Source organism: Scatophagus argus, chromosome 8, assembly GCF_020382885.2.
Source record: "Scatophagus argus isolate fScaArg1 chromosome 8, fScaArg1.pri, whole genome shotgun sequence".
In the NCBI taxonomy this organism is placed as follows: Eukaryota; Metazoa; Chordata; class Actinopteri; family Scatophagidae; genus Scatophagus; species Scatophagus argus.
Window position 1 is genome coordinate 5,986,143 of NC_058500.1, and position 27,912 is coordinate 6,014,054.

The following is a 27,912-nucleotide window of genomic DNA, read 5'->3' on the forward strand; positions in this document are numbered from 1 at the left end:
TCACGTGCTCTTCCATGCTCAGACACGTCGGTGCCAAAAAAACAAAATTAATCACGAGTCACGATGTCAGACAGTAAAAATGGCTGTTTTCTTGGACACGTGAAGAAGAAGAACAGACACGTTCTCTAACAGTTTTGGATACATTAGAGGTGGAGACAGATACAGTACACAGGACAATGTGGTGAGGCTCGCAGTGGTGGTAATCGGGGAAAAAGATCAACCAACTCGGGCCAAAAAAGGTTAGCAAAGAGGGGCGCACGGTAACATATTTTTCTACACTGCCAAACAACAACACAACAGTAGACATTCACCTTAAGCTGGTGACATGTAGCCCACGTATTACAACTTGAATATATGTTCTATACAGGCCTACGCACACGGCCTACGCACGCACTTTGGTGTGAGCTCAGTAAGGCAATATTTCTAACGGTTAGTGAAGGCAGCACTCAACCAGCCGAAAGTCCCGGTCACTCAGACCGAAGCTGAAGTTTCAGAAGTGCAAGTGTGAGAGTCAACGTTTTTGTTACTGTAATCTAAACAGCTAAATACATGTGGAAAAGAGTGAAAAAGATCGAGGAGAAAAGTGACCATTTCGACGACTCAACGGGGAAAAGCACAATCTGATAATGTTGTAAAAAACACTGCACTTGTGATTCAAGGAAAGGCTACTACTACTACTATTATTAGCCTACCACTACTACTACTACTACTAATAATAATAACAATAACAACAACAACAATAATAATAATGATCAAAGTCCAGTTTCTGAGCAGGACAATATAAATAATACTCAAAAAAATACAGTTTTGTAAATGCCAGTGATAATTTCAAAGCTATTTTATTTATTTATTTATTTATTTATTTTGAAGGCTGCTGTTGTTGTGACGGATTCAATTTGCACTCACACTGTCAGATTCTTTGAAGACTAAAATGAGGGAGAAACAAAGGAGACCGTGTAGGAAGATCTGTAGTTCCCGGCAGAGCCACAAACTGGAAACTACTACAAAGTAACTGTGGTTTGCAGACGTAATACCGCCCTCTGCTGGTCAAACGTTGTCAGCAAGTCACAAAAACCTGCCAGTTCACTTCGCTGAAAACGACAGTGAATGTTTGTAAGACACGTTACATTCATCTGAGAGCTGTAGCTGCTTATAATTAAAGATTTTTTTTATTTTTAAATGCTTGTTTGCATCCATACGTAACATTTTGAAAGCAGATCTTTATTTGTAATTACGTCTTTCTACTGAGACCAAGACTTTTTGTAGAGGTATTTATTTATTCTTTATTTATTACTTAAAGGATAGCATTGAAAGTGGGAATTCTTGACTTTTTTAGAGTTTAGTGTTGGAGTTCTGTTCATGGGAAATGACTAAGATCATCAGTAATATGTAACACAATAAAGAAAACCATATTGCTTCTCAGCTCTTGTTTTGTTTTTGATATGTTGCAACTGCTCCTAAACTTGTTCTTTGAATTTATTTATTCCACCACGTTCTGTCTGCTCTGATGCACATTCGGCCTACACCATTTAACTCTCAAGTCTCTGCAGTATGTGTCCATGCTTTTACAAAATACCCGTGCCTTGAAGACATCATGACAGAAGAAGACCCACATACGGCGGGATAAACCTCAAGTCTGTGAGAGACAACATTTATTTTAGAGGAAAGGATTAAGCTGGGATTGGCAACAGGGCGCTGACTAATACAGAATATAAATCTTAATAGCTTTGTATGATATACAGCAAACCCTAATAGAGTGTCTGGCCTTTTGGCCGTAAAATTAAATGTCACCGTCGCTTCGTCGGCCCTCATTATCATACAAGAGACCGAACATTGACGTCACATTTCTAATAAATATACAAATTACGTACAGAAGAGCTAAATGTGACTGTGTAAACAGCTGCCTCCACCTGTCCCCTGCGCTCCAAGCTGATAAGAAACATTCTCTGCCCATTTATGCCACTGACGTACTAATAAAGTTGACTTTTATGGCATGACTGAAAAGAAGTGAAAGCACAAACCCAACATCTTAGCAGAACGTGCCCTCTAAATAACGTGCATGAATCAATCTGATTCAGTGACCCATGGAAAATTTTCTGCTCTCTTAAACTGACTTAAAATGTCAAATGGCTTATAGGCTACAAGGCACTGAACATTTTAGCATTTCCACTGAAGCTCTGCGCAAGTAATTATGCAGTTTTATTAGGACTTCTCGCTGCTCTGGATGCAGCTCCAATTGTGGAGTTTGTGGGCTTTGAGTCAAGAGGATTCAAATGGCCAGAGAGTTTAATGCGCTGGTAGCATAAAAAACATTAGTCATTTGGCTGGCCAGTTTCTCCACCTGCTCCCCTATGGGATGTTGTTGAGAGTGACACCTGAAACACCTGCTTTGATCCCATTTACACAGTCAGTAAAGCAGTCAATCAAGCTGAAGAGCTGGTAAAACATGACTGTGCCCTTGAAGCCTGGACCATGGCACTTGTCTTTTTATTGAGCCCATAATTCACCTGTGACTGCCTGTTGATTTATCACAGTTAGAAAGGATGGGGATATTGCTGATGGCTGTTGTGGCCAGCAAAATTGTGTGTGTGTGTGTGTGTGTATGCTGTGTGTTATGCAGGAGGGGGGAACAGAAGTATATAACCCAGTTGGGACCAACAGAGCATGTACAAGTCTTCTTTCCACCTGAGGAGCTCCTGCTCAAATCAGAGCCACTTCCATCAACAGAAACCTTAAAGCGATGAAGTGTAACCATCTCCTCTCCTGGGCCTTCCTGCTGGTGGCCTCTGGACCACTGCTGGCCCACCCCATGACAGAATCTGCTGAGATGCCCTATCCCGGACCCGGTGAGTGGAAAGTGATGTCTTCATTATAGCTGTTACACATGGTAATTCACCGATTCAGTACCCTGATTAGCATTTTTAGCAATGAAACTTAATTTGTGAAGATTAATGCCAGGCAAGGCCTTGAAATAGTCGCTTTAGCGCGGCAGTGTTGAACACTGATTGTTCTGCCAAAGTTCACACATCACTGATTAATGCAGCATTTTGCGGGCTGTCTGAGAATATATTGAGTTTTCTGCTCAAACGATCACAAATACTACGTTATCATTAATTGCTGTAGAATATGTTGTGACAAAAGTGATACCGTGTGCCCACTAAATAATCCACATTAATGACACATCAGGAAGATTGCATACATTGTGTGGATCAATACCTGACCAACTGTGTTTTTCGGACTTTGCGTGGCTGTTGGGTTAATCTCAGTATCAGCGGAGGACCGAGGAGTCGGCGTGCTGGGTGATCTGTCCCTCCCTGAGCAAACCTTCCCTCTTCAAGATGGTGCTGGCCTCAGATATTCCTCTCTGATATCTGGGGAGACCAACAGAGACGGTAAGAAACACACACACACACACACACACTCACGCACGCAGAGCTAGAGTAGTGTTATATTTTCTTCTCTGAGTATTCATTAAGATAATCCATTTGTAGTTTTTGATGGAGGCGTGACTGACACTCTTTACGTCTTTAACCTTTACTTTACCTCTGCCCAAAATCCTGACGTGCACAGGAACTAACGCAACGAGCTGAATCGAGTTATCTCAAATGTCAGAATGATCTCACGTTTTAATCTCTCTCAGGTGTCAGAACAGCAGGCCTGCTCCCGAGGGGGATGAAAAGAGAGGTGGGTTTGCTGCGAGTTATTATCCCTAAAACAGCAAAGCAAAGTAAGCTACATACTGTATATCAAAGTGTTTATCGCTGCTATTTTATCCCACCTTTCAGGTCCTACTGGAGAAACAAAGTCTCCTAAATCCTTTGAGCCGTGTGCTGGGCATCCGGAAAGAGTTCAGGAAGAGGGCAGGGAATTCGGAGTGTTTCTGGAAGTACTGTGTTTAAAAGTGTGCACAGGCACTGATGCCACACACAAGAGACAGGGCTTGCACTAAAACAAAAATCTTCAAACAAATCAATCTAAATCTAACTAAAACAAGTCAATCTAAATCTTTATCTTGCACTCACATATGCAGACAAAATAAGATCACGCATGCATATACTGTATGTGCGCATATGCATGCTCAGGTGCATGTACTCACATACACACTCACACTCGCAGGTTAGTTTTCGTCAGTATTCGTTCTCAAACAGAACAATGCCATAGGAATGACTGAGACATGTTGCTTGGGCACTTATGATTACAATTTACACTTTTCTGTTGTGTGTGAAATTGTATTTAAGTACACACATTTGTTCAAAGGCCCGGGTTGTCTGGTGTATGACCAATTGTCTTTTAAATGTGAAAGTCAATAGTTATACAGCATTGTATGTTGAACGGTATTAAAAACTGTATTATAAATACTGCTGTTTGTCTTTTTCTTGATAAAATGTGTCAGTGAGAAACACATGGGCAGCAGAGGAAACCACTCTACTTTCCTTAAACGTAAACAAGAACAAACAAAAAGACATAGCAAACTTTGTTCGCGAGTTTTCTTCATTTTTTCCTTTTTTTATTATTTTACAGCAGAAAGAATATAAAGCATTCAGAAAACATCTTCCATATTTTAAGGGCAATTCAAAACGTTTTGCATGGCTTCAGCAGCTGAAATCTTTTTTTTTTTTTTTTTTAAACATATCCATCGAGTCAGTGACGCTTGTACATGCACAATTACAAAAATAAAACTTACAAACAAGAGAAGGGAAGAAAAAGGAGGAAAGGAAAACACATTAGGAGAACCAAGAGGAGATGAAACTTTTAAGGGCGGGGGTTGGGAACAGAGAAAAATTGGGTCACATAACAGGGAAAGACAGAGAGAAAGACAGCTATAGAGGAGAGGAAAATAGATCTAACACTAGTTCACATGCAAAGTGTCGAGGACCCATGACTTTCTATCAAAGCAGGGCCTTTTTTTTTCTTCTCGGTTTGGAATTGATGAAAACGTGCAGTTCGGTAAAGGGTGCCATATAATTGCTGTCCATAAACTACTGAATGCTTGTCTTGCAATACTGGCATTTGCATAAGAGTAAGTCGACTACATGTGTCCAATCGTTTTAAACTTCACTAGGTCTAATAGGTCTCCACAAAATAGTTCTTTATTGCTCTGTGTCCACAAGTGGAATATGTTGTAAAACTGTTTCTGTTCTGTTGTCCTGATGTGCCTACCTTTCTCCAGTTTGGGTGCTTGGGAAAAAGAAGAGGAGGAAAGGCAGATCCCCAGGTCAATTCACAGAACGTCTCGCAATTGATAATACTGTGTACTAATGAAGAGTGCCTATCAGCTAACCTGTCATCCCATTCATAAATGGCAGTAAAAACAAGATTTGCAGGTGAACTTTTCATATAACTACACTCTTAAATCTTAAATACCCTCTACACTTTGTCACTTAGATATATTAAAGGCCTAAAGAACTGGCCAGAATTATAGCAAGATTTGACAGGCTTCTATGACAGAAAGTCAAATCATTTATCTTAATGAGCTATATATAACAGGACTTTATTCCAGGGCTCCACTGGTGTCCGTAATGTTCGACGTTGCTGAGAGGAAACAGATTTAATTTCATATTCATTCATTTTAAAGACTTCAGTGTCGCAGCGGTGAACCTGCCTGTCCCAGATTCTTTACCAGAAAGTACTGCTGAAAGGTTTCCCTACTTCAACTTCAGCTTCTTCTGCTGTGAATCACATGTCCTGCTCTGTTTCCTCCTCCCCATTTTGGCACCCTGAGTAAAATACAGAAGGGAGGTGAACCAGTCCCTCAGCCTGCTGCCTTCACCGCTCAGTGTACAAATGAAACTGCCACTCTGACATGTGTGTGTGTGTGTGTGTGTGTGTGTGTGGCTGTGCTGTGTCTCCTGTGCATGTGTCTGTGTGTACCATGTGCCTCTTACTCAATGCTTGCTATACATATTGTCACAATGGTCTCCAACCTTGTCCATTCATTTGCCCTATTCAAAGTTGGGAGCACACTGGTTAAATCTAAATGAATTTGAAAAACAAAAAAAAAAAAAACAAACCCACAAAAAACAAAAACCAAACCGAAGAAAAAGTCAAACAAGTTTGAGCTTGGTCTTAAAAACAATCTTGTCGTCGTGCTTTGTCAAGAAAACATCAGCAGCTACTGAGCACTGATCATTGCCTCATTTATAAGGTTTCCCGTTTGCCGTCGGGCCACGCGTCTTTCTGAGTTCTGCGACACGTCAAAGCAACGTTCATCGTTTTACAGAACAGTGAGTCTTTTAACAAGTCTACCTGACTACCGATTCTAGGAAAATAAGCATGCTTTAGGTGCAGTTCTGTCACCCAGTTAACTATTTTACCCATGCAAGCATAATAAATCCTTCTCCGTTTTGCCATGTCATTGCATCGGCTATGCATTCTGACCACAGACTAGAGGATGAATGCGAGGCAACAAACCCCAGTAGTGGCATTTCTAAATGTGATTTTAACAAGCTGTCCCAGTAGAAAAGAGAGAAGAAGGCAGAAAAAGTAAAAGAAAAAGAGTAAAGCGTAGCATGTTGATAAGCTGGAGTGCTGTACTGATACTGGTGTGAACAGGGACTATCATAGTGTGGCTCTGGCGAGTGGAAGTTGGTGGTGACTGTGTGTGAACATGTAGAGGACACAGCACTGGCTGTGGGCGACCACCGCCACTCGCATCGTCTCAGCCTCAGGTACACCGTATGCATTTTGACACCAGATTGGTGTGAACAGGTTATGAATAGGCACTTTCTACATAAACACACGGGAAATGAAGTTCACATATATCAGGTGTGTGGGACAACAACAAAACAACCAGGCAGTCGTGGAAAGAAATTTGAGAAATCCCTATTAAGCCTAATAAATACTTAACAAACATGACAACACTTCAGTGAACAAAACTCAAGTTTTCCAGTGGCACTTGGCTGAATAATCAAATGTCATTACTTGGTTACAGAATACACTTTCTGGTAAGAGTAAATTATAGCAATTAGGCAGCAACCAACAGGCACCTCTGAACCAGTAGCTCATATGTTAATATCTTCTCAGACTGAACTGCTGTATATATATATATTATCCAATGTACAAGACACATCTCATGCCTCATAATTACAAATGGCACCAATGCACTGTATTACACATTAGTCACTACAGTCATTTTGGCTCATAGACCCTCCATAAAGCAAGTGACAAGTTTCAGGGCTCTCCCTCCGTAATGAATCATTTTAGCACCTTTGACAACAGGAAAAGTTCATTTTGCAAATATTTTCAGCTGCTTGACAAAGAAATTCAGTCATGTACAGTATGCTACACGTTTTTCAGCTAGACATCTTGGTGTGTGTTCTTTCTGACACTGGATACAAGGCCTATTTAGACCTTGGCAGCCTTGACCACGGAGTTTTTCTTTAATTAAAACATATTGTATTGGGGAAATCCTGTCACCAGTTTACCACAGCGGTCAGCCAAGAATTGATGAATCAGTGCTTGCTGCGACATACTGCACATTTACAGCAAAGAGGTGAATTCAATCTCCCTCAGTGACAGAAAGTAATTACATGGATCGCTTTACAGAGACACCACGGGCAAGGCTGCCAATCTTTAAGATCAGACAGGATACCTCAGTAACATATCACATTCCATTAGCAAGGACAAAATCAAACAAATAAATGAAACTCAGACTGTATTGAGCCACGATCAAATGCTTCGGTTGTCTGTGGGAATGGTGGAGACGTGAGAGAGTTAAATGCTTTCTGCTTGAATATGACTCCCCCTGCAAACTGTGTACCTTATTGTTCTAGTGATCCTCGGCCAGCTGTGGTCTTATGGTGTTCAGTGCGAGTGTGTGTGTGTGTGTGTGTGTTTCACTGTATGATTATCTGTTTGGCAAAAATTAACTAAATTCTCTTTTTAAGCTGTATAGCATTCACATACCTTGGCACCATTGGCAAAAAAATTCTTGGTAGCCCCAAACAGAAAAGAAAACAAACAAACAAACAAAAAATTAAACAAACAGAAAGGTAAACATAACCATACTTGTTTTAGGATAATTTTGCAGACTTCTCCTAACTCTAAATACAGTATTTTTTTTTTTACTTTTTATATTGCAATATTATCATGCTTTAGCAAAATGTTCTTCTCAAGAACAATCAAAATAAAATAAAATACTCTAATAGTGAAATAGTTTTCATTTTACAGAGCATAGCCACTACTGCTTTTGTTGTTTTTTTTTCCCTTTTGACTCTGTTCATACTTTTCATGCACATAGCTCATTTTTATCCCAGGTATTTACACTATTTACAAACAATACAACCGTACTTCTTAGGCATTCAAACAAAACTATACAAATATTCTGTTTTTGTCTCGTACCTGTTTTTGACCCATTTTTAATGAATAAAATAATATATTTCTAAAATACAATCCCCTTTGGGTAAATGTTTTTTTTTCCCCCTACGTACTTTCAGCCTTCTTTATATACAGAAATCGCTCAATTGTCAAAAATATGGATTTGTCAAACCCCTATTTTGGGACAAGCTTAGGGACCCCTCAAAGAATCTCTAAGTCAAGGCAATGTATGTGATCTTCCCCTCAAAAGCCTTCACAGGCTCTGAAGTTCATTTAAAAAGAACAGTAATAACCTGCATGACCATAACCACAACAACACAAAACAGGCAAATTATTTTCCTCTTGTTAGGTTTCAGAGGATCAATCAACTGAAACAAAGCAAAATGAAACAAAATAAAATATGTGGTTTAAAAAAATATGTAGAACTGATCGAAAAGAAACAGGACAATACAGGGATAGCTTCATTACTGAGATGGTGGAGAACATGGAGACAAAAAGAAATTGAGAGGATAGGCTGAAAGACTAGACCGAAAGCACACAAGCAAAGACATTTCTTGCCAAGAAGTCATGCATTTTTTCTTGGTAGGATTCAACAACATAGAGTCTGAAGATACAGATCACCAATACATTGGACATGATGGAACAAATACATTGGACAGCATGGAACAAATTCAAGTAATAAAGTGACAATATACACGATAAAGCATAGGGTTTTTTTTTTAAGAAATGGCAAAACAGAAATAGTTTATCCTCCATCGGCTTCTGCATGGTTAAATCCCCGACTACATTCATTTGTAGCTCCACCCATGTGGGCAGACTGGTGGGGTAGAGCACAGTGGGACAGGAGGAATTGTTTAGCTAAACTGAATATGATATCATCTACAGCAGTGGACAGAAGTTGAGAAGTGGGCATGTGGGTTACCAATATATTTGGTGAAGAAAAACAAAACAAACATCCTTGTTCAAATGAATTGATCGGTCACTTAAAAAAATATGAAATACAATTAGAGCCCAGAGTATTTCTGCATGGTATCCCTATCCTCTGAGATCTTCTGCAGCAGCCTTAATTTACGTCTCTTCAGGTCCTCACTTGTGACAGACCTCAGACATGTCCTGCATTCGCTTCCTTCACTGTCCAAAACCGCTTCAGATCCAAAAAAGACAACGCAATCCATGAAAAAGTGCAAAAAATGCCATGAAGCAAATGTTCTGCAACCCCCCACCCCGACCCTTTTAGTTTATAATCCCATAGAAGTTGCCACTCTCCGACCAAAACAAGTCAGTGGAAAGAATAGATATGTGAAAAAATGCTGTTGTACATGTAATAGTAGTTGAACAAGTAACACTGCAGTAGTAGTAATAATTGCAGTGCTTGCATTGATGTTTTTTTTTTTCCCATTTCTCTTGTAAAATGTCTCGGGTACAAACAAAAAAGAAAAGCGGAGTCAGGAGAGGGATGTCACATGGCGAGGGGGCTCTTCTGAGGGGTCTCATGTTCCCTGGCCCTTTTCAATTCTTTCACCCTGGAACACAGAGAGAGAGACAGACGTCCATGAATACAACATGTGTGGATCGATTTTTTAGTAGAAAGCAAATGAAGACACACACAGGCCTAACAGTATCACACTGTTCAGCCAGAACTATCAGAACAACGTCAAGTCGGCCCAGATCATCAGGACGGACGGCGAGTCTGTGAAGGAAAAGGTTGGTCAGGGTTGGACTGAACTTGCACTTTGGTGTGAACAATTAGAGAATCATTACCATGTTAATCTACTGAGATAAAATGCACTTTTATGACAAGTGCAAGAAGTCTTGTCACGGAATGCATTTCATGCTGAAAAGCTCCAAAACATAATGGTAATGATATTATAACTACTACAATTACAATCAGTCGTGAAAGTGAAAACTGTCATCCCGAAACACATATTTGTTCAAAATGCAGCATGTGACACCGGCGACCTCAGAGCATGATGTGACTACGCCTTTGATTATTGCCAATAATAAAAATAAAAATGTCCTTCTAGATATTTTAATGAACCCTGTTCACTGATGAAAAGCATGAATCAGTGACTTAAATGTCTACAGTCGTAGTAGCAGTAACTTAGACATATAAAAGACTAAAAGAACTAAGAAGTCTTTCCACACACACTGATCAAGGCTCAAAAAGAAATGAGCACTTTGTTGAAAAAAAAAAGCAACTGATAATTTTATATCTCCATAAGTACATTGTCTGACAATTCACAAAAGAACAGCACCAGAGGCTGGTGCAGGTTCACAGAAGATACATGTGTCTCAAGTGCATGAGCAAAAAGCGGTCAGCCTCCTAAGGACACGGCACTCTTTACCCGAAAAATTGATTTTAACAGATCAACCGCCACCATGTAATGGATTTAGCCACACTCTTATTCTAGCAGACAGTAACTACTGCAACATGTATGTGGTAAAGAGACTTTGTAGATGCACGGTTAGAAGCAGTGTTGTGTTGTGTTGTGTGTGTGTGTGTGTGTGTGTGTGCGGTGCATCCTCTCATGCTGAACTGGAGTGCTCCCTGTAGGTATGAATCCATTAAACTCTTCCTTTTAGTCCCGATGGGTGGAGGAACCCATTGTTTGTTATTTCGCTGTGACCTATGTGCTATCACTGCTTCCTAACCTATATCACACACTAAAGGGCAGGCCTGCTATAAGAGCTGGTTACACCGACAATCAGCACCTGCTCTAAAAGCACACCTCCATATTTTAACACAGTACACAGCAGGTATGGAAAAGAGCAAAAACATGTAATATCAATGTATGCAACAAGGTGGCTAAAGATTTGTGACAATCATCAAATACTAAAACTTCTCTATATACTATATATGATGTTCAGAGCTTTTTCCCCATTCAGGTGTATGTTTTCCTACTGTATTTTTTCAGTTAAACTATTTGTTTTGATTCAATGAACCGGTGGGCACAACACATTCGACAGTTTGACAGTTTGAGTAAATGGAAATTCGAGGGGTTCAGTCCCCCTCTCAGTCTGTCGAGTGGCTAGAAACAGGACACACAGCCAGTCAGACAGACAGACAGACAGACAGCTACTTGAGAAACAGCAGGCCCATAGCATGCCTAAAGGTAGAAGAGCAAGGCCCATAGTTGTCACCACTTGACATGCAGCAGAATAAAACATGATTGAAGAAAGCTTCCCGTTTTCTCAAACTGGCCATCTGCATAACCACACAAAACTGAAATAAAAAAAACAAAACAATCAAACTAAACAATCATGAACAAAAAGTAATTTCCAAGGAGAGAAAGACAGAGAGAGTCAGAGAAGTGCCTGTTAAGTGTTGCAGTGACATTGTCATTCATAAGCACTTTGTTAGTTTGAGAGGTTCTGCTCTAAATCTGAGCTTCTCAGTCCACCTGTGGCTCCAGTCGGCAGCCTTCATGCAAGCAGGCATCAAGCAACAGTGATGGCGAAGGAAGTAGGGTGGGTGGAGAGGTGTGAGAGAAAGACCAAAAGAGAAAATGAGAGTGAGGGAAGGAGGGAGAGAATGCAAAGGCCGAGGGAGGAGATAACTGTCTTATTAAAGAGTGACAGCGAGAACCAGAGAGGGAGATTACAGGGAGAGAGAGGCATACGGAATAAATATAGAGAGGAGGAGAGAGAGGGAGAGAGAGAGAGAGAGAGAGAGAGAGAGAGAGAGAGAGAGAGAGAGAGAGAGAGAGAGAGAGAGGCACGAACTGAGTTGCTGAGGCTGCACTCACCCGCTTGAACAGTCTATGGTCCATCAAGGGGCTTGGCATAAACAGCAAAACAATACCAGACAGCTATTAGCACACAGTAGGCACTGTGAAGGAGGGGGCGAGGACAGGTGTGGACCAAATACTGTGAGGGGGAGGGGGGTGAAGCTTAGGTGTTGGAGACATTTCTAACCACCCAATTTGTCCAACAAAAAATAATCAAACACATCACACGAGTAAAAAGGATAGCTGAGAGAAGGACAAGATTGTGAAATTAGTGTTAGTTTCTACTGTCTTACTGGTTAGCTCAAGGGATTTTATTCTTTTAGACCATAAACCAACTCTGGCAGTAAATCTGAATGTCAAATTCTATCTAGCCAATGCAAAGCTGCGTGTGGATGTATGTACAAATGAGTATGTTAGCGTGCGTGTGAGTCGATGTTGAGGTCTACCTGTGGCGGCAGCGACGTAGGAACCTCATGATCTTCCTGGCAGCCTGATCCTGCCTCTTTGTGAGCAGACTGCCTCTATGAAACAGCGGGAACAGAACAGTGTCTTACTGTTTGGGGAGCAACAGCTGAAAACTGGCATACACTTCTGTTAATGTGCTTGTAAGTCAAAAAATTCAATATGTCTTTGGGTCAGGTGTGGAACTTCATTTCCTGTTGTCCAATTTTCTATATTCCTGTAAAACACAAGTCTGCATTCTGTGGTGTGTACTTTATTAATCTGTATCCTCTACTGTACTAGTTGTACCTTGAACCATTTATCAAAGGCTTGCTTTTACTTGTAGCTTCTCATCCTTACATTGTTTCTCTGATTGCTGAATGGGGGACTGGATCTGGTAAGATGGAAGGAGCTGTTTGGATGCACTGATTACTGTATTCATACAGCAGGCTACAGTGATTGCCATTCTAGTGCAACAGACATATTTGTGAGAGGCTGTAAGTTTAATCCGATAGATATTTTTATATTGCTTTACTGTATTGTGTTTGCCTTGTTTACTTTTGTATCAAAATGTTTGGAAGGCTGTCCTGGCCAGCCTCAGCCTAACCCTGACCCTCATCTCAGTATACAGCTGCTTGAAGTGAAGGCTCACCTGGGCCTTTGAGCCATACAAGCTGGCCCAAGTGCTTCTTCATACCTCACTTTCTGAAGAGCTGACATCCACCCTGTCTCACACTTTCTTTTGGTGTGCACATCCAAAACATGCACTGCTTTCATTGCTGTAATACATGCTCCACTGCCCATTTGAGATATTATAATTAATTACTCTTGTATAACTTTTACATGAACTCCATCCGTGTCACATTCCTTGAGTCTTGCTTGTGATGGTAAATTCCACTAAGGTCTACCTCAGTTTGTGCTGCACCAGGGCAGCAGCAGCCCCGCGGTGATGGGGCTTCAGCCTGCCAAACTCCTTGTAGCTGCGGTAGTATTGCTGAATGAGCACAGCAGCCCTCCTGCTCTGCTGGAACTTCTTTTGTTCGTGGTAGCTGCGGAATTTACTCTGAATAAGGATGGCGGCCTGCGTCATCTTCTTATAAAGTGCATACTGCCAACGAAAACAAAATAATATGTCACGCTTTACTTTGCCTGGAAACACGCAGTGGTGCTGTCAGTTCAGGCTGTGGTAGAAGAATAAAACCTAAAGTTTGAAAGAATTCAGTTACTTGTAGCAAAAAACATTTACCTTCAAGGCTATCCATGTTAGCTTGCAAACAGAAAAAAGGAAAAAAATTGTGAATGATCCACTAACATATTCTAATGTTCTCAAAAAATGTTGAAAAGCTCCATTAAATATATATAAGAGTGTATAAGAGTATAAGAGAGAATATAAGAGTGAGATTTAGACACTGACTTTAACTCATGTAGATATCTGCTTCCTAAAAGACTACGGCGCACGCTAATTACACTGGAACACGTAATCAAAAGTACTGTGATGCGCTGTGACCGCATCAGGGACACTGCACTGCTTTGGTGGTGCCTACCTGTTTGTATTTCTTGTAACAACGTTGAATAACAGCGGCAGCTACTTCCTGTTGCTCTCGGAGCGGCCGTCCCTGTTGGAGAGTAGAGTGGGACAGGTCAGAGGTCGCAGTAGAACCTGCATTTTGCCACAAAGGATATTAGTGGCTCTGTCAAGTCTCCCTGAGGTCTCCTGGTGGCCGGCATGTGAAAGCCACCCAGGCAGAGGAGTCCACCCCAGCTGGACTGGCCCACATGAGAGTAGTGGGGAGGACGAGGTGAACTGTTGAGTGATAAAGAGCCAAAGGTCCACCTCAGTATCAGCTGGTAGACAGGCATAAAAGATGACTGTAAATGACAGCAAACAGTTTGTCATATGAGAACTCATTAAAAGTAGCTCGGGGTGGTGGGTAGCGAGTTGAGGAATGGGATCGGGCAGGGGGAAAGGACTGGTGTGTGGAGAGCTAGTTAAAAACAGGCAGTAGCAGGCTCCATACACCTAACTTAGAGAGAGACAGAGAAGAAGAAGAGAGAGGAGGAGAACATAAGCTTAACTGTGTCTAATTAGAGCAGGGATACAGGGGACAGTGCAGACGTTCCTCTAAGCAAGGCCATGCTCTGCTCAAGGCACCTTCCCATGCTGAAACCACAGGGACATTTGGATATATCTTTGTTTATGTTGTAATGTGTATATAAGCAGAGAAACAAAGAATGAGACAGAGAAAGAGATAGAAAATTCTGAACAATATTAAGCACAACTAAAAACAATTTATCCCCAGACAAAACATATTAATGAACCGTATCACAAGTGTGAACTTTACTGCAACAATCAGTGCACCGTAGCTTGCAACCAAATAAAACTGAACCCTTTAACATCTCTCCAAAGGCCAAAAACCAACCATCTAATAATACCAGTCCTAACAGTACAGCCTTTTCACTGCAGACTGCAGTTCACACAGCATATGGCACCTGAGTGCCAGGCCTGTACCTTGTACTTGCGGAAGGCAGTTTGGACTAGACGGGCGGCCTCATACAGTTCTCTCTGCTCTGGATCTGACAGAGTCAGCTGGGCCAGGTCTCGCTCCACCTTGCTGTTAGAGGCATTGATGAACTCACTCCAGTCAGCTGGGGACGGAAGCGTAGACCTCTCCAGGGGCCCCTCTCTCAGTGGAGACCCCCCCGGACTGAGGCTGGGGTTGGACGATGGCGTCAGGGGGTCATTATACAGAGATCTAAGAAAGGAAGATGATTCTCAGTTTGATTCACACGCAGTTTTTGTTGAACATGTGATTGACTGTGCAGCAGGTTATGAATAGGCAAGCTTACAGTAAACCTGTCTACCTAGAGTTCCCAAGCTACATACAACAAATTAACCACCGATAAAAAAAAAAAAAAGTGTTTATCTTTAGTTGATTTCTTTGGCTGCCTCCAAACTCTGTGAAAAGGAATAAATGAAACTCCCAGGAATTCACAGTACAAGTAAGTGATCCCAAACAACCAAATTTAACAGCGTCTCTTTTCAAAACTGACCACTGATTTACATTTTTGAAGGATCCACTGTAGCAACATGTTTAACACAAACGTACTCTTTCAAGAGGACATACCGAAAGCAAGTCATTCTAAAAATACAAAACTCATATCTGCTATTCCCCACGCTATGGTGCTGCTTACCGTAGATGAATGATGCTTGGCAGCTGTTCCACATCTCCCAGGTAGTTGGCCAGCCAGTTCATGGTGTTGCTGACCCCTGACGTGTCTAACGGCACAGAGTCTGCGGCCGTGAAGTTCTCCCTTTTGATTCTCTCTGGCGTCGCTTCAATGATGTGCTCTGCCAGAGTCATCATATTTACCTGTTTTGTTGGGACAAACAAAGATTATTGAGGGGAGAACCCACCTTGTCAACCCACCTTAGTGACTATTTTGGTGACTATATGATGTCAACATACAGGTTTAACTGTTTGGCTCTGTGAAAAAAATGTTGGCTTTAATGCTATTGCAGGGGATAATAGTAATAAGAGTGAAACTGTTGGAGGCTACAATTACTAATGCAGCTCTGCATCTGTTAGTTTGTTAGTTAGACTGAGATGGATGGCTAGAAGAATCCCTTGGCTATGGAAGTGGATCAATAGAGAGAGTTTATTATGCAGTGATGGCCATCGACAGAGTGCCAGGTTGGCCTGCTGTATACCGCCTACAAAGTGCAGAAGGCGGACATAAGAGAGGTGGCATGCTACTGTTATGTCCAGTTTAAATCTCATCTTACCATGCTTGCTTCACTATGTACAGTGTCATTCACATGTCACTTTGCAAAAAGGTGCCTCTAAAATACACTACATAGACAAAAGTATTTGGACACACTTATGTATTAATGAATTCAAGTGTGATGTGGGGCTGTTTTTCTGCTCGTCCAATGACTTCCACTGAAGGGAAAGCTTAATGCTTCAGCATACCAAGACATTTTGAACAATGCTATGCTTCCAACTTAATGGCAACAGTTTGGAGAAGGCCCTTTTCTATTCCAGCATGACTGAGCCCCAGTGCACAAGGCAAAGCTCCATAAAGACATGGTTGGATGAGTTTGGTGTGGAAGAACTTGACTGACCCACACAGAATCCTGACCTCAACCCCATCCAACACCTTTGGGATGAACTCGAACGGAGATTGTGAGCCAGGCTTTTTGGTCCAGCATCAGTGCTTGCCCTGACAAATGCTCTACTGCATGAATGGGCAAAAATTCCCACAGAAACACTCCAACAGCTTGTTGTCGCAAAGCTGTCTGTGTATTTAGAATGCTATGTCAATAACGTTCCTGTTGGTGAAATGGTCAGGTGCCCCAACATTGTTGTTACTACTATATGTGCTTCATATGTAAGGCTTCTACTTTCATTATTGTTTTTTACCTGTTTTCACAAAAAAACAGTATTGATTTGATGCAGGCATTAGTGCCTGAAGCAGTGCCAAGTTTTGCACATTTAGCTGACTAGATACACAGTTGTTTTTATTCTCACCTGCAGGTCATCCATCTGTGTGAGACAGTCCTGGTTCTCCAGATCTTCCCGATAGGATAACAGTTCTGCATCAGCCATTTCTCTGTCTGCCATCACCAGCATGCCTATCTGCTCGCGTTGACGTAACCGGTTGACCAGTTTCTCCTTCCCCAGGCTGCTGCTTCCACTGACCCCCAGCACCTTCCTCCCCAAGCTGCTGCTGGAGAAACTCTCTCTGGAGGTCCATCTGGTTGTCCCTGTGCTGCTTCCTGTAGACATACCCTTGTCTGAGCACAGGCCCTCTGAGGACAGGCTCTTGGGGCTAGAGGACAGCTTGTGGAGCTGTTGCTGCTCCAGGCTCAGAGGAACAGACATGGCCTTGTCAGGCCGAGTCTGAAACAGTTCTGGGTTGGGTTTATGTTTTTTAGCTAGTGGTAGGTCTCTTTGGCCCTCGCTGCTGTAGTAGTTGGAGGGCTCTGATCTGGGCCTTCGTAAGTCTGCAAAAAACAAAGCATTTAAGAATGAGTTGCATATAATACAGGAACAAAGACTTTGTCTCTTAGTTTTCCCTCGAGTATAAAGGAAGAGACAGGGGCAATAAGATGACTGCACTGACCTGGATTGAGGCTTGTGGTGCTGGATGTGGTAGTCGTGGTTGCAGGACCCCCCTTCTTGCCACTGGGTGCTACTACACTGTTGTTTGCCCAGCTGACCATCCAGCTATCTGTGGTGGGGGTGTCAGGGGCTGGGGAGAAAGACATGCGAGTTGTGGGTGGTAGAGGGGCTGGTGGCTGCTGTTCCTCCCGCTGTAGCTGCTCTAGACATTCAGCCAATTTAGTATGGCCACGAGATCGGGCAATTGAAAGGGGTAAACGTCCTAGAGAATCTGGGATAGCTAGGGCACGTTTATCCCATTTATACAAGACCACTGCTGCCTCCAGGTGACCCAGTGCACATGCCCACATCTGGAGGGGAAAAACAATAAGAGGAGGCGAGAAGTCAGTGGGTCTCATTACACCAGAGAATAAATCACACAAACTAGGATTTCCTTCATTATTAAACTCTTTGCATTAAACATTAACAGATTAATCTTCAGTTCTCTTACCAGAGGTGTGCAGGAGAAGTGATCAACATTGAGAGGGTCCACTTCTAACTCCAAATCAATACTATCAGCATGCTTCGTGCTGGATTGAAGAAAGAAAACAATTAGCCTGAAATTGCTATTTAGTGTGATGCACACCAGTTACAAACTAAAGCACCATTTGACACTAGATTGAGTATTTTCTACTCACCGCCACTTGATTAGTGTCTGGATGAGGGTGGCGTAGCCTTGGCCTGCAGCCAGGTGTAGGAGTGTCATGCCCCTGAAGGTCTTGGAGTGGATCAAATGTTTGGACTTGGCCCAGCAAGCTCTGCTCATCATCTTCTCACAGACCACCACGACACGACTCTCAAAAGAGCTGCTGGCCTGCATCTGGCCAGACACACACTCACATACACAAAACAGGAACCCATTATTGGTTGTTCCATATGCCTCTCTAACAACAACAACAAATCAATCAAATATATGTAGCTTTAAAGTACTTGTTAGACACTGCTTTTGTTAATCATGAACGACAAAACACAAAGTGCCTGCTGTATGTTGTCACATGTACAACGATAGTATTTGTGCACAACATTTGGTATAAGTAGCGTGATGGTGCTTTTTACCTGTGACTGGCTGTTGTTGCCCCCTCCGCCTCCTCCCCCTCCCCCTCCTCCCCCTCCTCCGCCTCCTCCGCCTCCTCCTCCCCCTGTTCCTCCCCCAGCTCCGCCACTCCCTGCACTGCTCGGCTGCTGGTGGCTAGCCATCTCCGCCATCCTCCTCTCCATCTGCTCCAAGCGCTCCAGGATAGACATTCTGAACTGGTTATCTAGGCAAAAGGTGGGACACAGAAGACCACGTCAGCACACAAGTAGAATCCATTGTGCAAAAAAAATGGCTGTCTTTGCTATTACCAGCACAAACAACCCTGTGTCCTGACAAGGCAAACAGTTACACACTACTCTGAGCAGCATTAAGTCTGTTGCAGTGACTTGGAGCTTAACATCATGAGATATACAATCAACCATTTAAGAACAAATGCACAAGTCTTTTTTTGAAATACTGCAAAGCTGGTGGCAAGTTAATGTCCTACTCTAAGCTATAGCACAAAAAGCCCATATAATGACTATTAATCTCCCCATAATGTGAGTGAAAACAATAACATCAGTCACTGACTTCATCAAAACAATTGGCTTTACTAAAATAACCATTAAAGTCCATCAATCATCTGCTAATGGCTGCGATCACTAAACTCCTGCCGCATCTCTCCTGCACCACTCAAACACAGCCCCAGCAGACTAATACAGGTTGAACGATTTCCCAGTGAGTGGGGGCATGTGTTCACCCTTTCACAACGGGCTTTGAACATGCTCAGGGGGAGAGCACAGCTGAAGGCCATCTCCAGCTGATTAAACACACCCCTTTACGGCAGAGGAGTCCCAACCCGTCCCTGTTCCACGAGCCTGTATGGTAGGAGGACTAAGAATCTGACACAGAATCAATCACAGCTTGCACCTATCTGGAGTCCTTGAAAAGCCAGCCTTTCCATGCATCAAGATGGATGGAGGTGTATAAGACTTCAGCGTCTACATGCTGCTCAGGAGGCATCTCCTGCTCCTACTTCCCTCTGACAGTCAGTGTAGTCTTAGGGATTTCAGACTTTCAACAAGAAAAGCTATTTTCTCTGTCAGACATATAGAACATGCTGCATAATTCAACACCTAAGTAAGGAGAGGGCAGTGCAAGTGACTTGTGCATTAATTTCAATTAGTGAAACAGACACAAAAATAAACAGGATGCAACTGGAGGATAAGTTTTGATCACTTCAAATGTATCTGAGTTACTAATATTTTGAAATGTCCACACAATTATAAACATCGCAATTTAAACCTGTTGCAATAAATTTATGAAAGACTATATGACACACACACAAACACTCACCTACACAAACACACACACACACACACACACTTTGTGTAGAGACAGTGGAATGGGATGGGCACAGAGAGCCCACTGCAGCAGGGAGCATAGAAGACTGCATTAGCATTCCCCATTTAGCCACTATGAGGCCGTTTCTGTGGCAACCTGCTGCCGAGCGGTAACTAGGCGACAGGAACATGGCTGTGTGTGCATGGTCTGCCTGCGTGCTATTGGCTTATTGATGAAGGGGAGGAGAAGGACTCAGTTCTCCGGCAAAAAAAGAAAATAAAAAAAAAGGAAAAAAAGGCAAACAATGACAAATAGACTCCATAAATCGTCTTTCCTGTGCTTTTGTGTACTTGGCCTACTCTCCTTTCTCAGCATCGATGCCGCAGGTATGGACCAAATGACTCTAAGTGGGGAGGCTTCACAGCACGACCTGGTGACATTTGTGCTTTACGGTATCTTGACAGTCACGGCTCAGTGCTCCCTGGAGAGCTAATGTCATAGTCACACCTCCTATAAGCCACTGCAACAGAGGTCAAGTAACTGCTATCATTGGACAGAAAAACATAATGTTGCCAGCTGGTAAATTACTGCTCTCAGTGACAACAAGCTGCACAGTGAGTAATGGACTTGGAGGACAACGCTGAGGTTTCTGCCTTCGATCTCTGTTTATGCTGTAGACTGTCTATGCGGGCCTGCTGTCAGATCAGCAGACCACTCCATCCAGCAGAAGTGTTTGTGGAGCCTCTTCCTACGTGGGATCCTCCATCTTCTACCAACACTTGTGGAAACGGGCGAGGTGAAGAGTTGAAGAGTCTGTTCAAGACCGAGCGCTTGTGTCATGAGGGGAGCCAGAGGGTTGAGATAGGTCACAGTACTACAACCTGCCTTGGTATAAGGCTATGCTCTCCCTCTCCCTTTGGCTGACATGGAGGGAGAGATGGAGACAGAGAGATGGAGAAAGAGAGAGAGAGGGGGATAGTTAGCGGAAGGCTGACATGTCTTTGTTCAGACCCAGTGCTGCAGTGTGCTGCAGTGCAGATGATGTCATCTCCACCTGCTGCCTGCTGCTCCAAATGCGATGCACGTCCACTGCAGAGGGAGGATGGGGGTAGAGACGAGTGGGAGGGAAGAGGGAGGAGACATGGAAGGTGCGCAGCCAAACAGAACCGTAACAACTCAGTGACGCTGTTAACGACCTCCCACTCCCCAGTTTACTCCCTTGTGACGGCGTGTGACAGCAGACGTGGTCACTGTCACACATTTAGGGCAGACTGTGACATGCTATTTTAAAAAGCAGAGGCAGGCTGGTGCTCATTATATCAAGAGCACTTAAATGAAAGTTGATTAATCGATCAATTAATTGCAAACTTAGAGCTGTCATAACATCAGTATGTCTTTCAAAGACAGGCTACCTTTCTGCAGATAAGTCTTGCTTTTGGAGATTTACTACACACATTCCTCTTGCTTTTGGTGACATATTTCCCATCCAAATAAGTTATAAAAACCACAAAAGGAAAGAGAACTTTAATCATTCCACAATTAAAAACCTCCACTGATTTTCATGCCCAGGCAATTCTCTCACACCTCCGTCTACGTCATCATCTAAGTCATCTCTGTTGTGGGCTATACTGAGGAGTGTTAAGTGTTATCTGGTGAGAGTTACTTTAATGAGAACCACTAACAGAATTAAGAATGAGTTTCTGTACAGTCATAACAATTGGAAAAAATTAAAGTGAATATGTTGCTAAATGATCACCGGACTTGTCTCGCTTCAGAAGTGAGAGGAAAAGCTCTCACCCTGGGATAAAAACCTGGACAGGAAGGGACAATATCACTCAATATTGGCTCTTTTATAGCAGTGACAGCTGTCTTGGCTGAAAAGGGAACACTACACTATGACAAAAGGTCCTGAACTTTTATGACTGATAACCCAAATGACTAATTTTGTCGCAAGCCTTGGGACCAACGCTCATTAGAATAAATTATTAGTGTTGTCATGGTGGGACCCACCAGACACTGGCCCATGACCTGGTCCTGTCATGCAGATTAAGAAGCTGGGCTCCACTGGAAAAGTCACACATCTAGTGTGAGAAATAAGTAGTGTCCCTTAGTGTGTGGTGACTGCTGTGTATCACTGTGGCTTTGCTGTTGCTTCCTATCATCCTCTCTCCAAAGATGCTCGTGTCCTCTGAGAGGAGCAGAGGACCTGTGAGATGTGCATTGGATTTTAACCAGCACAACGTCACAGCCCTGTCCGGCGTAATCTGTCTCATCTCTGGGACACGGGAGCAGCTCCTCATGAGACAGGTTGATATACAGATGGATAAGGGAAGGAAGGACAGGGCTGTTTATTGACACTCAGAGGAGCACAGTGGGAGTGAGGAGAGAGCGAGGGGAGGAAGGAGACAGCAGGAGAGATTACAGGCAAAGAAAGGACAAGGGAGTGGGGATATTAATAAAGTGCACTTCTAAAGGAGTGTGGGATGACATCTTTAATGCTCTTCTGAACGTCTGCTTGTGTTCACGCCAATCAAGTTTGGTGCTGGATCTCATTATCTCTCTGCAGCCAGTCAACTTCTCACATGTAACCTGGGAGAAAGAGTGGAAGGTAGCCTCCCTCCGGGTCTCTGTGTGCACTGACTGACAGGGACTGGTATTTGTGACCATGCAGTGGGATGGGGCCAGGCCACCTGGCAGCAGCCCTCACAGCTGGAACACACAGCTGTCTGTTGATTTAAGACAGATTTTACTTTGACACAGTGTAATGACTGGTTGTGGTTTTGTTCTGTCTGTTATTATTTTTTGGCCCTTCTTGTTAGCAAAATGTTAACAGAAGATTTTAATGGTTGAAAGAACAGTAATATGAGTAATATGTGACACACATCTTTCTTTTGTAAAGTCTGTTATTATAACACCAAATCCACTTCAGGATGCCATCTATCCATCCATTTGCTACATGACTTATCCTGTTCAAGGAACAGTAATTTAAAGTTTTCAATTCACCAAACTGTAAGTCTTTGGACTTGGGAAACTGGATCACCTTCCTTCAGATCCAGGGACAACACAGAGACTTCACACAGAAACAAATGCAACAAAAAGCCACTTCAGCGTCACACAAATTTAGTTCTGATTTGTCATTTCAGTAAAACGTGAGAAGAGCAAAAAGCATTTCTCTCTGTCAGGTTATTTACTGGTCTTGCACACAACAATCTGCGAACCTGTAAACAACAGCAGAAATTCCTCACATACGAGGCAACCTGTTGATGACGTCAAGTTTTGATTTCAAGACTATAAAAACACAAGCTAGCCAGAAGCCTGCCTCACCGGTAATCTTCACTCTCTCAGAGCATGAACAAATTACAGCAGCAACATGTGGAAAATGCAATACTGAGAGGCTTCGATCCTGTCAGACAATTCTGTCTCACCGCTGTTTCCATAAAGAATTTATTCTCTATAATATACCAAAGTTTAATAACCACAAACAAAGGTCACAATGCCTGAAGAACACTTTACTGTTCTGCCACAAAGGTGAAGCAGCTCTTAACCTACTGGCATTTGTTCAGCTATATAGGTCAATATGAGTACAGTCTGAATGCTGAATAGATAAATTGTGTCACACTGAAGACAAAATGCCAAGAGTGCACACCATGGGGACTTACTGTCATCTGCTATCACACACAGAGTGATACAGTATTGGTTTTTTGTCTCAGAGAATTGGCTAGTCAGATTTTTTAGAGATGTTCAATTTATAAACTAACAAGTACATATCATTAGCTTCCTTTTTGCATAAACAACCATATACTGCTCGACACATTAGCTGCAGGCAGGAGTGCAAATGAGAAATGAGTGAAGAAATAATTTCAAAGATGAATCAATCTGATATAAAACACCAAGGCCCAAGGGACAGGGTGTCTCCAAAGCCTTCCATTAATAGTAATACAACACAGTTAGACTAAATGCATTAACAAGATTCTCAGCCAGCTTTCTCACTGAATCTTTTTCCATGTTGTACTTAAAGTCATATTTTAGTCTTTTGCCACATACTGAAATCCTATCTATGGCAACTGAGATTTATGTCTGAGGACAGGGAGCAGAGACACAGAACTGAGACTCGGAGCCATTTTATCTTGAATGTGATATAATGTATGCTTGATTTGATATTGTTGTCTCTGTTTCAATTTGATTTTAAGGCAATTCAGAGGGACACAGCTGCACAGAATGAATAGGGGCTGAGCCCAAACACGATAAGCACATTAGCAGATTGGCCAACAAAAGAAAAACTAAACTTAAAACATAAATGCCTCATGCAAACTACAAACTTCATTTAAAAGCTTCACGAAGGTGAATTTATTGCAAGACTGTTACATTGGATTGCACACACAGACAAGGTCTTACTGTTTTTATGTCCACCCACTACATACTGGACTTAAATGGAATGAAAAATGGTGAACTATAATTCTAAATAAAGTTGTCATGACTGTAAAAGAAAAAGGTGAGGCCATTTCAAGTGAGGACATTCACGGTTATATGGGAAAACCTGAACTAAGGCACATAAACATGTGCTCATCCAAGTGACTGTTTCTCTGTGCAGGTACGTATCTCTTTAAAATCTCTTGTGTGAGGTGATCCATCACCTTTAGGTGTGAGGATTCCCACGTCTCTGCTGCTGTTACTAGTACTACTACCATTACTATTACTTCTGTTATTACTACCACTGGTACAACTACAACAGCTACAGTAGCACAGTCGCCACTAAAACTTTTGATATTATTACGATTAGATAGATAGATACACAGATAGATAGACATATAGAAAGAGTGACTGGTTGATTGATTGATTGATTGATTGATTGATTGATTGATACTCCTGAATGTATCCAAACATGGGCTGCTATGGCAAAAGGGGGATAAAACCCCTGCTAAATTGATCAGTACTAATATCTCTCTGTTTCTGCTACAAATGCACAAATTAGCAGTACAGTTGCACAAACTAGAAGTGCAACTATATGGCTAATACTACTTCCACTTTACTAATAATACACAGTTTTGTGCAGTTATGACCAATACACAAACTGTTCCTACTGCTGCCAACTATATTAAGTAGACCAGTTTGCATTAAAGTGGACACGAGATAGCATCACTTGGTGTTACTCCAGTGAATGCACATGCTATTAGACCTATGTCAAACTGCTTGATCAAACCATATGCTAAATGCTTTATTATGTTGTGCTGAATCTTGCACAGTTCTTTGAAGGGGCTACAGCATGGGCACCGCACCCACGCTTTGAATGAACTCAAAACTTTTCAGACGAGCAACAGGTAGATAATGTACACCTGAAATTCTCTTACTTTAATTACTCTGCAAAGCGGTCGACCAGCGCAAAGTTTGTGGACTAAACGTGGTCAAAGTGAAGTCGCTGTTCAGAGATCTGTGGTGCTGAAACGCTCAGCGGCAACACTCCCGATGGACCACCGTAGTAACGTGGACTTTTCCCTTTCAATTTCGTACCATTTTCGTCCAGTCAGTCTTTCCTGTTTACACGCTTAGCCCTGAATGCAACATGAACTATGAAACAACAGCAGAAGTAGGTTTCAGCGACGACACGCTGGCCCCGATAACCTGAGCAGCACTCGGGGATGCGACAACCCTCCAATGCGCCATAGCAACTACCATACTTTTCAACAACACGTGAAACTGCACTTACACCTGGCGATCTAAGCACACCAGCCTGAGACAGGGGCGTCATATAGTAGCATACAGTACAGACTGAAACTATCAAGGAGGAGTCATGAATCCTTCCAGTGTGGAAATCAGGGTTTGCCAAAAGTACCCGGACTTGGAAAAACAGCCGCATGAGAGTCGGAAGTTAACTTCCTATGCTTTAAAAAATACCAGGAAACATAATGTTTTGGTCTCTTGGGGCGTCTTTAGGTGTCTTTAATATGCCCAAGCACTAGTCGTGCGTCAGGAGTTGGCTACTATAAACGTCAACTCTCCAGCGCTCTGCAATGAGGCAGAGTCACATGAAACACTTGAAGAAAGCATGTGGGCAAAACAGGCAATTTCTTTAAAACTCCGCTACAGCACAGACACGATGGGACCACAATGAAGACACAATCACTGGGCATGCGGGAGGAAACGTGTAACTTCAACTTCTGGAATACACGAGAAACGCACGGAATATAAAAAAAAACAGTCCAAACACCACACAAACACAGCACAGCACAGCACAGCACTACAGCCATAGGTTGAACTTAACACTTCTAACCTTCTATTTTATTTTCCATTGGTAGAGTCCACCCCACAGGCAAAAAATACTGCCTCTTTTGTCTTTTAGGAGATGCAGGTGTCATTCACTGGCATCCTGACCCAAAGAAGTCCAACCAAAGCTGCATCTCACTCACATTGCAGTTTTGCCCGCCACAGTCTGACGGCCAGGCTACTGCACGGTGTTATACGGAGAAACAATAAAAATATATATCCTTGGTGTAGACTCAATCTCAATCTCAACAGCACTCGTCAACAATGGAACAAAGTGAGGGAAGAGAGCGACGTGAGGGGGGAGAGAGAGAGAGAGAGAGAGAGAGAGAGAGAGAGAGGAAGACCGCTCACTACTCTTCTTCCTCTAATAGCCCCCTCCTCCTCTCCACTTGTTTCACCTCACACACACTCGCGCATAGCCTACACACTTTCCTTGTGTTTCTAGTAGTCGCTGCTCTCCCAGCCTGCAGTAAAATGACAAATACCGCTGCTAGGAGACGTTGTGCGCACGTGCCGCCGGTAAACAGACGCCCTAATTCCCGTTAGCCGCCTGCTCCTCGAGCCGTGGTGCTGCTCCTGAAAGCTCGCCCATCTCTTATTGTTATCACTGCTGCTTATTTGGCCTGTTGTTATGAACACAAGTGCCGCTGCTGAAATGGATCTATTCTGCTCGACGCGCTACGGCTGTTAATTCGGCTCACGGAGGTTTCCCCCACACTGGAGAAAGTCTTCACCAAATAAATAAATAAATAAAAATAAATAACTGGACTCATTTTCTCTCAGCCTGGCTGCCGTCTGTGGCTAAATCTCCTTCTGTTTGCGGTAGTTTACCATGTTTACCCAAACACGCCCACTCCTCCGCTCCTGCATTGTGTGTACAGGTCTGCCGTTTGTCACGCCGGTGTAGTTGGACTCGGAGTCAGTGCGGTCAATACGCTCCCTTGAACACTAACAGTCAGTATGGCGCTATGCGGGGCGATAATTTGGTAGTTCCGAGCGAACCTCTCCCGAGTCGGGTCGCGGGATCTGAGCACGGGGGCTTACTGGGGCGGACAATGAGTGTTGTGCAGCCCCGACAGCTTTTCTGTCCTGCCCATGGCTCCGTACCTGCAGTGCTGCAGAGAAAAGCGCCCCTTCCCCCACTCTGCATTATGACAAATCAAGGCAGGCAGGCAGGCAGGCAGCTGTGCCATTAGCACATCATAGCACAGCGAGTCTTCCGTGGGAGAACAAAACTCACAAAGCTGTATAACACACTGCTGCGGACTCAGATAAAACAAATACGTAAAACGGCACGTAAAGTCTGACTGTAGGGGTTAAGCAGCGTGAGTCTGTACAGTCACGGACGTTAGTAGGAATCTTGTCACATTGTGGTGTTGAAAGTGGTAAACTGCACGGCTACCTGTCATTATTTCGTTAGATGCGCAGCCTTGTTGATTCTCCTGTTGTGCTTCAACACTGTGGGCAGCATCACTGTGATAACTGCGCTTGGCACAAGTGATTACATCCTGCCCTACTTCTGAAACAAGTTTAATGGTCTAGATCCCGCAATGGAAATTCGATTTCTATGCAATAACAAGGGGTAAACAATGACAAAAAGATCCAAGCACGTGCTTTTCTGAGAGGAAAAAAAAATCTTCTGCAG

The 27,912-nt window shown here is 42.9% G+C and overlaps 2 protein-coding genes across 14 annotated transcripts in view; one reads left to right on the forward strand and one right to left on the reverse strand.

The window, feature by feature from the left end:
* Positions 1-119: 119 nt before the first annotated feature.
* On the forward strand, positions 120-4,356 carry LOC124062776 (urotensin-2-like). The gene is made up of 5 exons (XM_046395729.1): positions 120-239; positions 2,621-2,846; positions 3,267-3,392; positions 3,641-3,684; positions 3,786-4,356. Exons 2-5 carry the CDS (start codon positions 2,741-2,743, stop codon positions 3,897-3,899), a joined length of 390 nt encoding a protein of 129 aa, XP_046251685.1. The 5' UTR covers positions 120-239; positions 2,621-2,740; the 3' UTR covers positions 3,900-4,356.
* A 4,191-nt stretch (positions 4,357-8,547) lies between these two features.
* Positions 8,548-27,912, reverse strand: part of camta1a (calmodulin binding transcription activator 1a) — a 264,990-nt gene continuing 245,625 nt past the window's right edge. For 4 of the 13 annotated variants that reach the window (XM_046396762.1, XM_046396758.1, XM_046396763.1 and 1 more), the window contains 12 exons: positions 18,704-18,906; positions 18,286-18,482; positions 18,099-18,177; positions 17,610-17,958; positions 17,015-17,490; positions 15,678-15,856; positions 14,995-15,238; positions 14,030-14,101; positions 13,732-13,752; positions 13,394-13,593; positions 12,491-12,565; positions 8,548-9,839 (listed from right to left, as the gene is read on the reverse strand). In XM_046396762.1, the coding sequence (XP_046252718.1) occupies positions 9,776-9,839; positions 12,491-12,565; positions 13,394-13,593; positions 13,732-13,752; positions 14,030-14,101; positions 14,995-15,238; positions 15,678-15,856; positions 17,015-17,490; positions 17,610-17,958; positions 18,099-18,177; positions 18,286-18,482; positions 18,704-18,906 (2,159 nt within the window). In that variant the 3' untranslated portion in view covers positions 8,548-9,775. Of the gene's footprint in view, positions 9,840-12,062; positions 12,094-12,490; positions 12,566-13,393; positions 13,594-13,731; positions 13,753-14,029; positions 14,102-14,994; positions 15,239-15,677; positions 15,857-17,014; positions 17,491-17,609; positions 17,959-18,098; positions 18,178-18,285; positions 18,483-18,703; positions 18,907-19,253; positions 19,418-26,274; positions 26,538-27,098; positions 27,452-27,912 lie in introns of those variants that run through there. The other 9 variants (XM_046396757.1, XM_046396765.1, XM_046396770.1 and 6 more) reach the window with 9 other exon arrangements.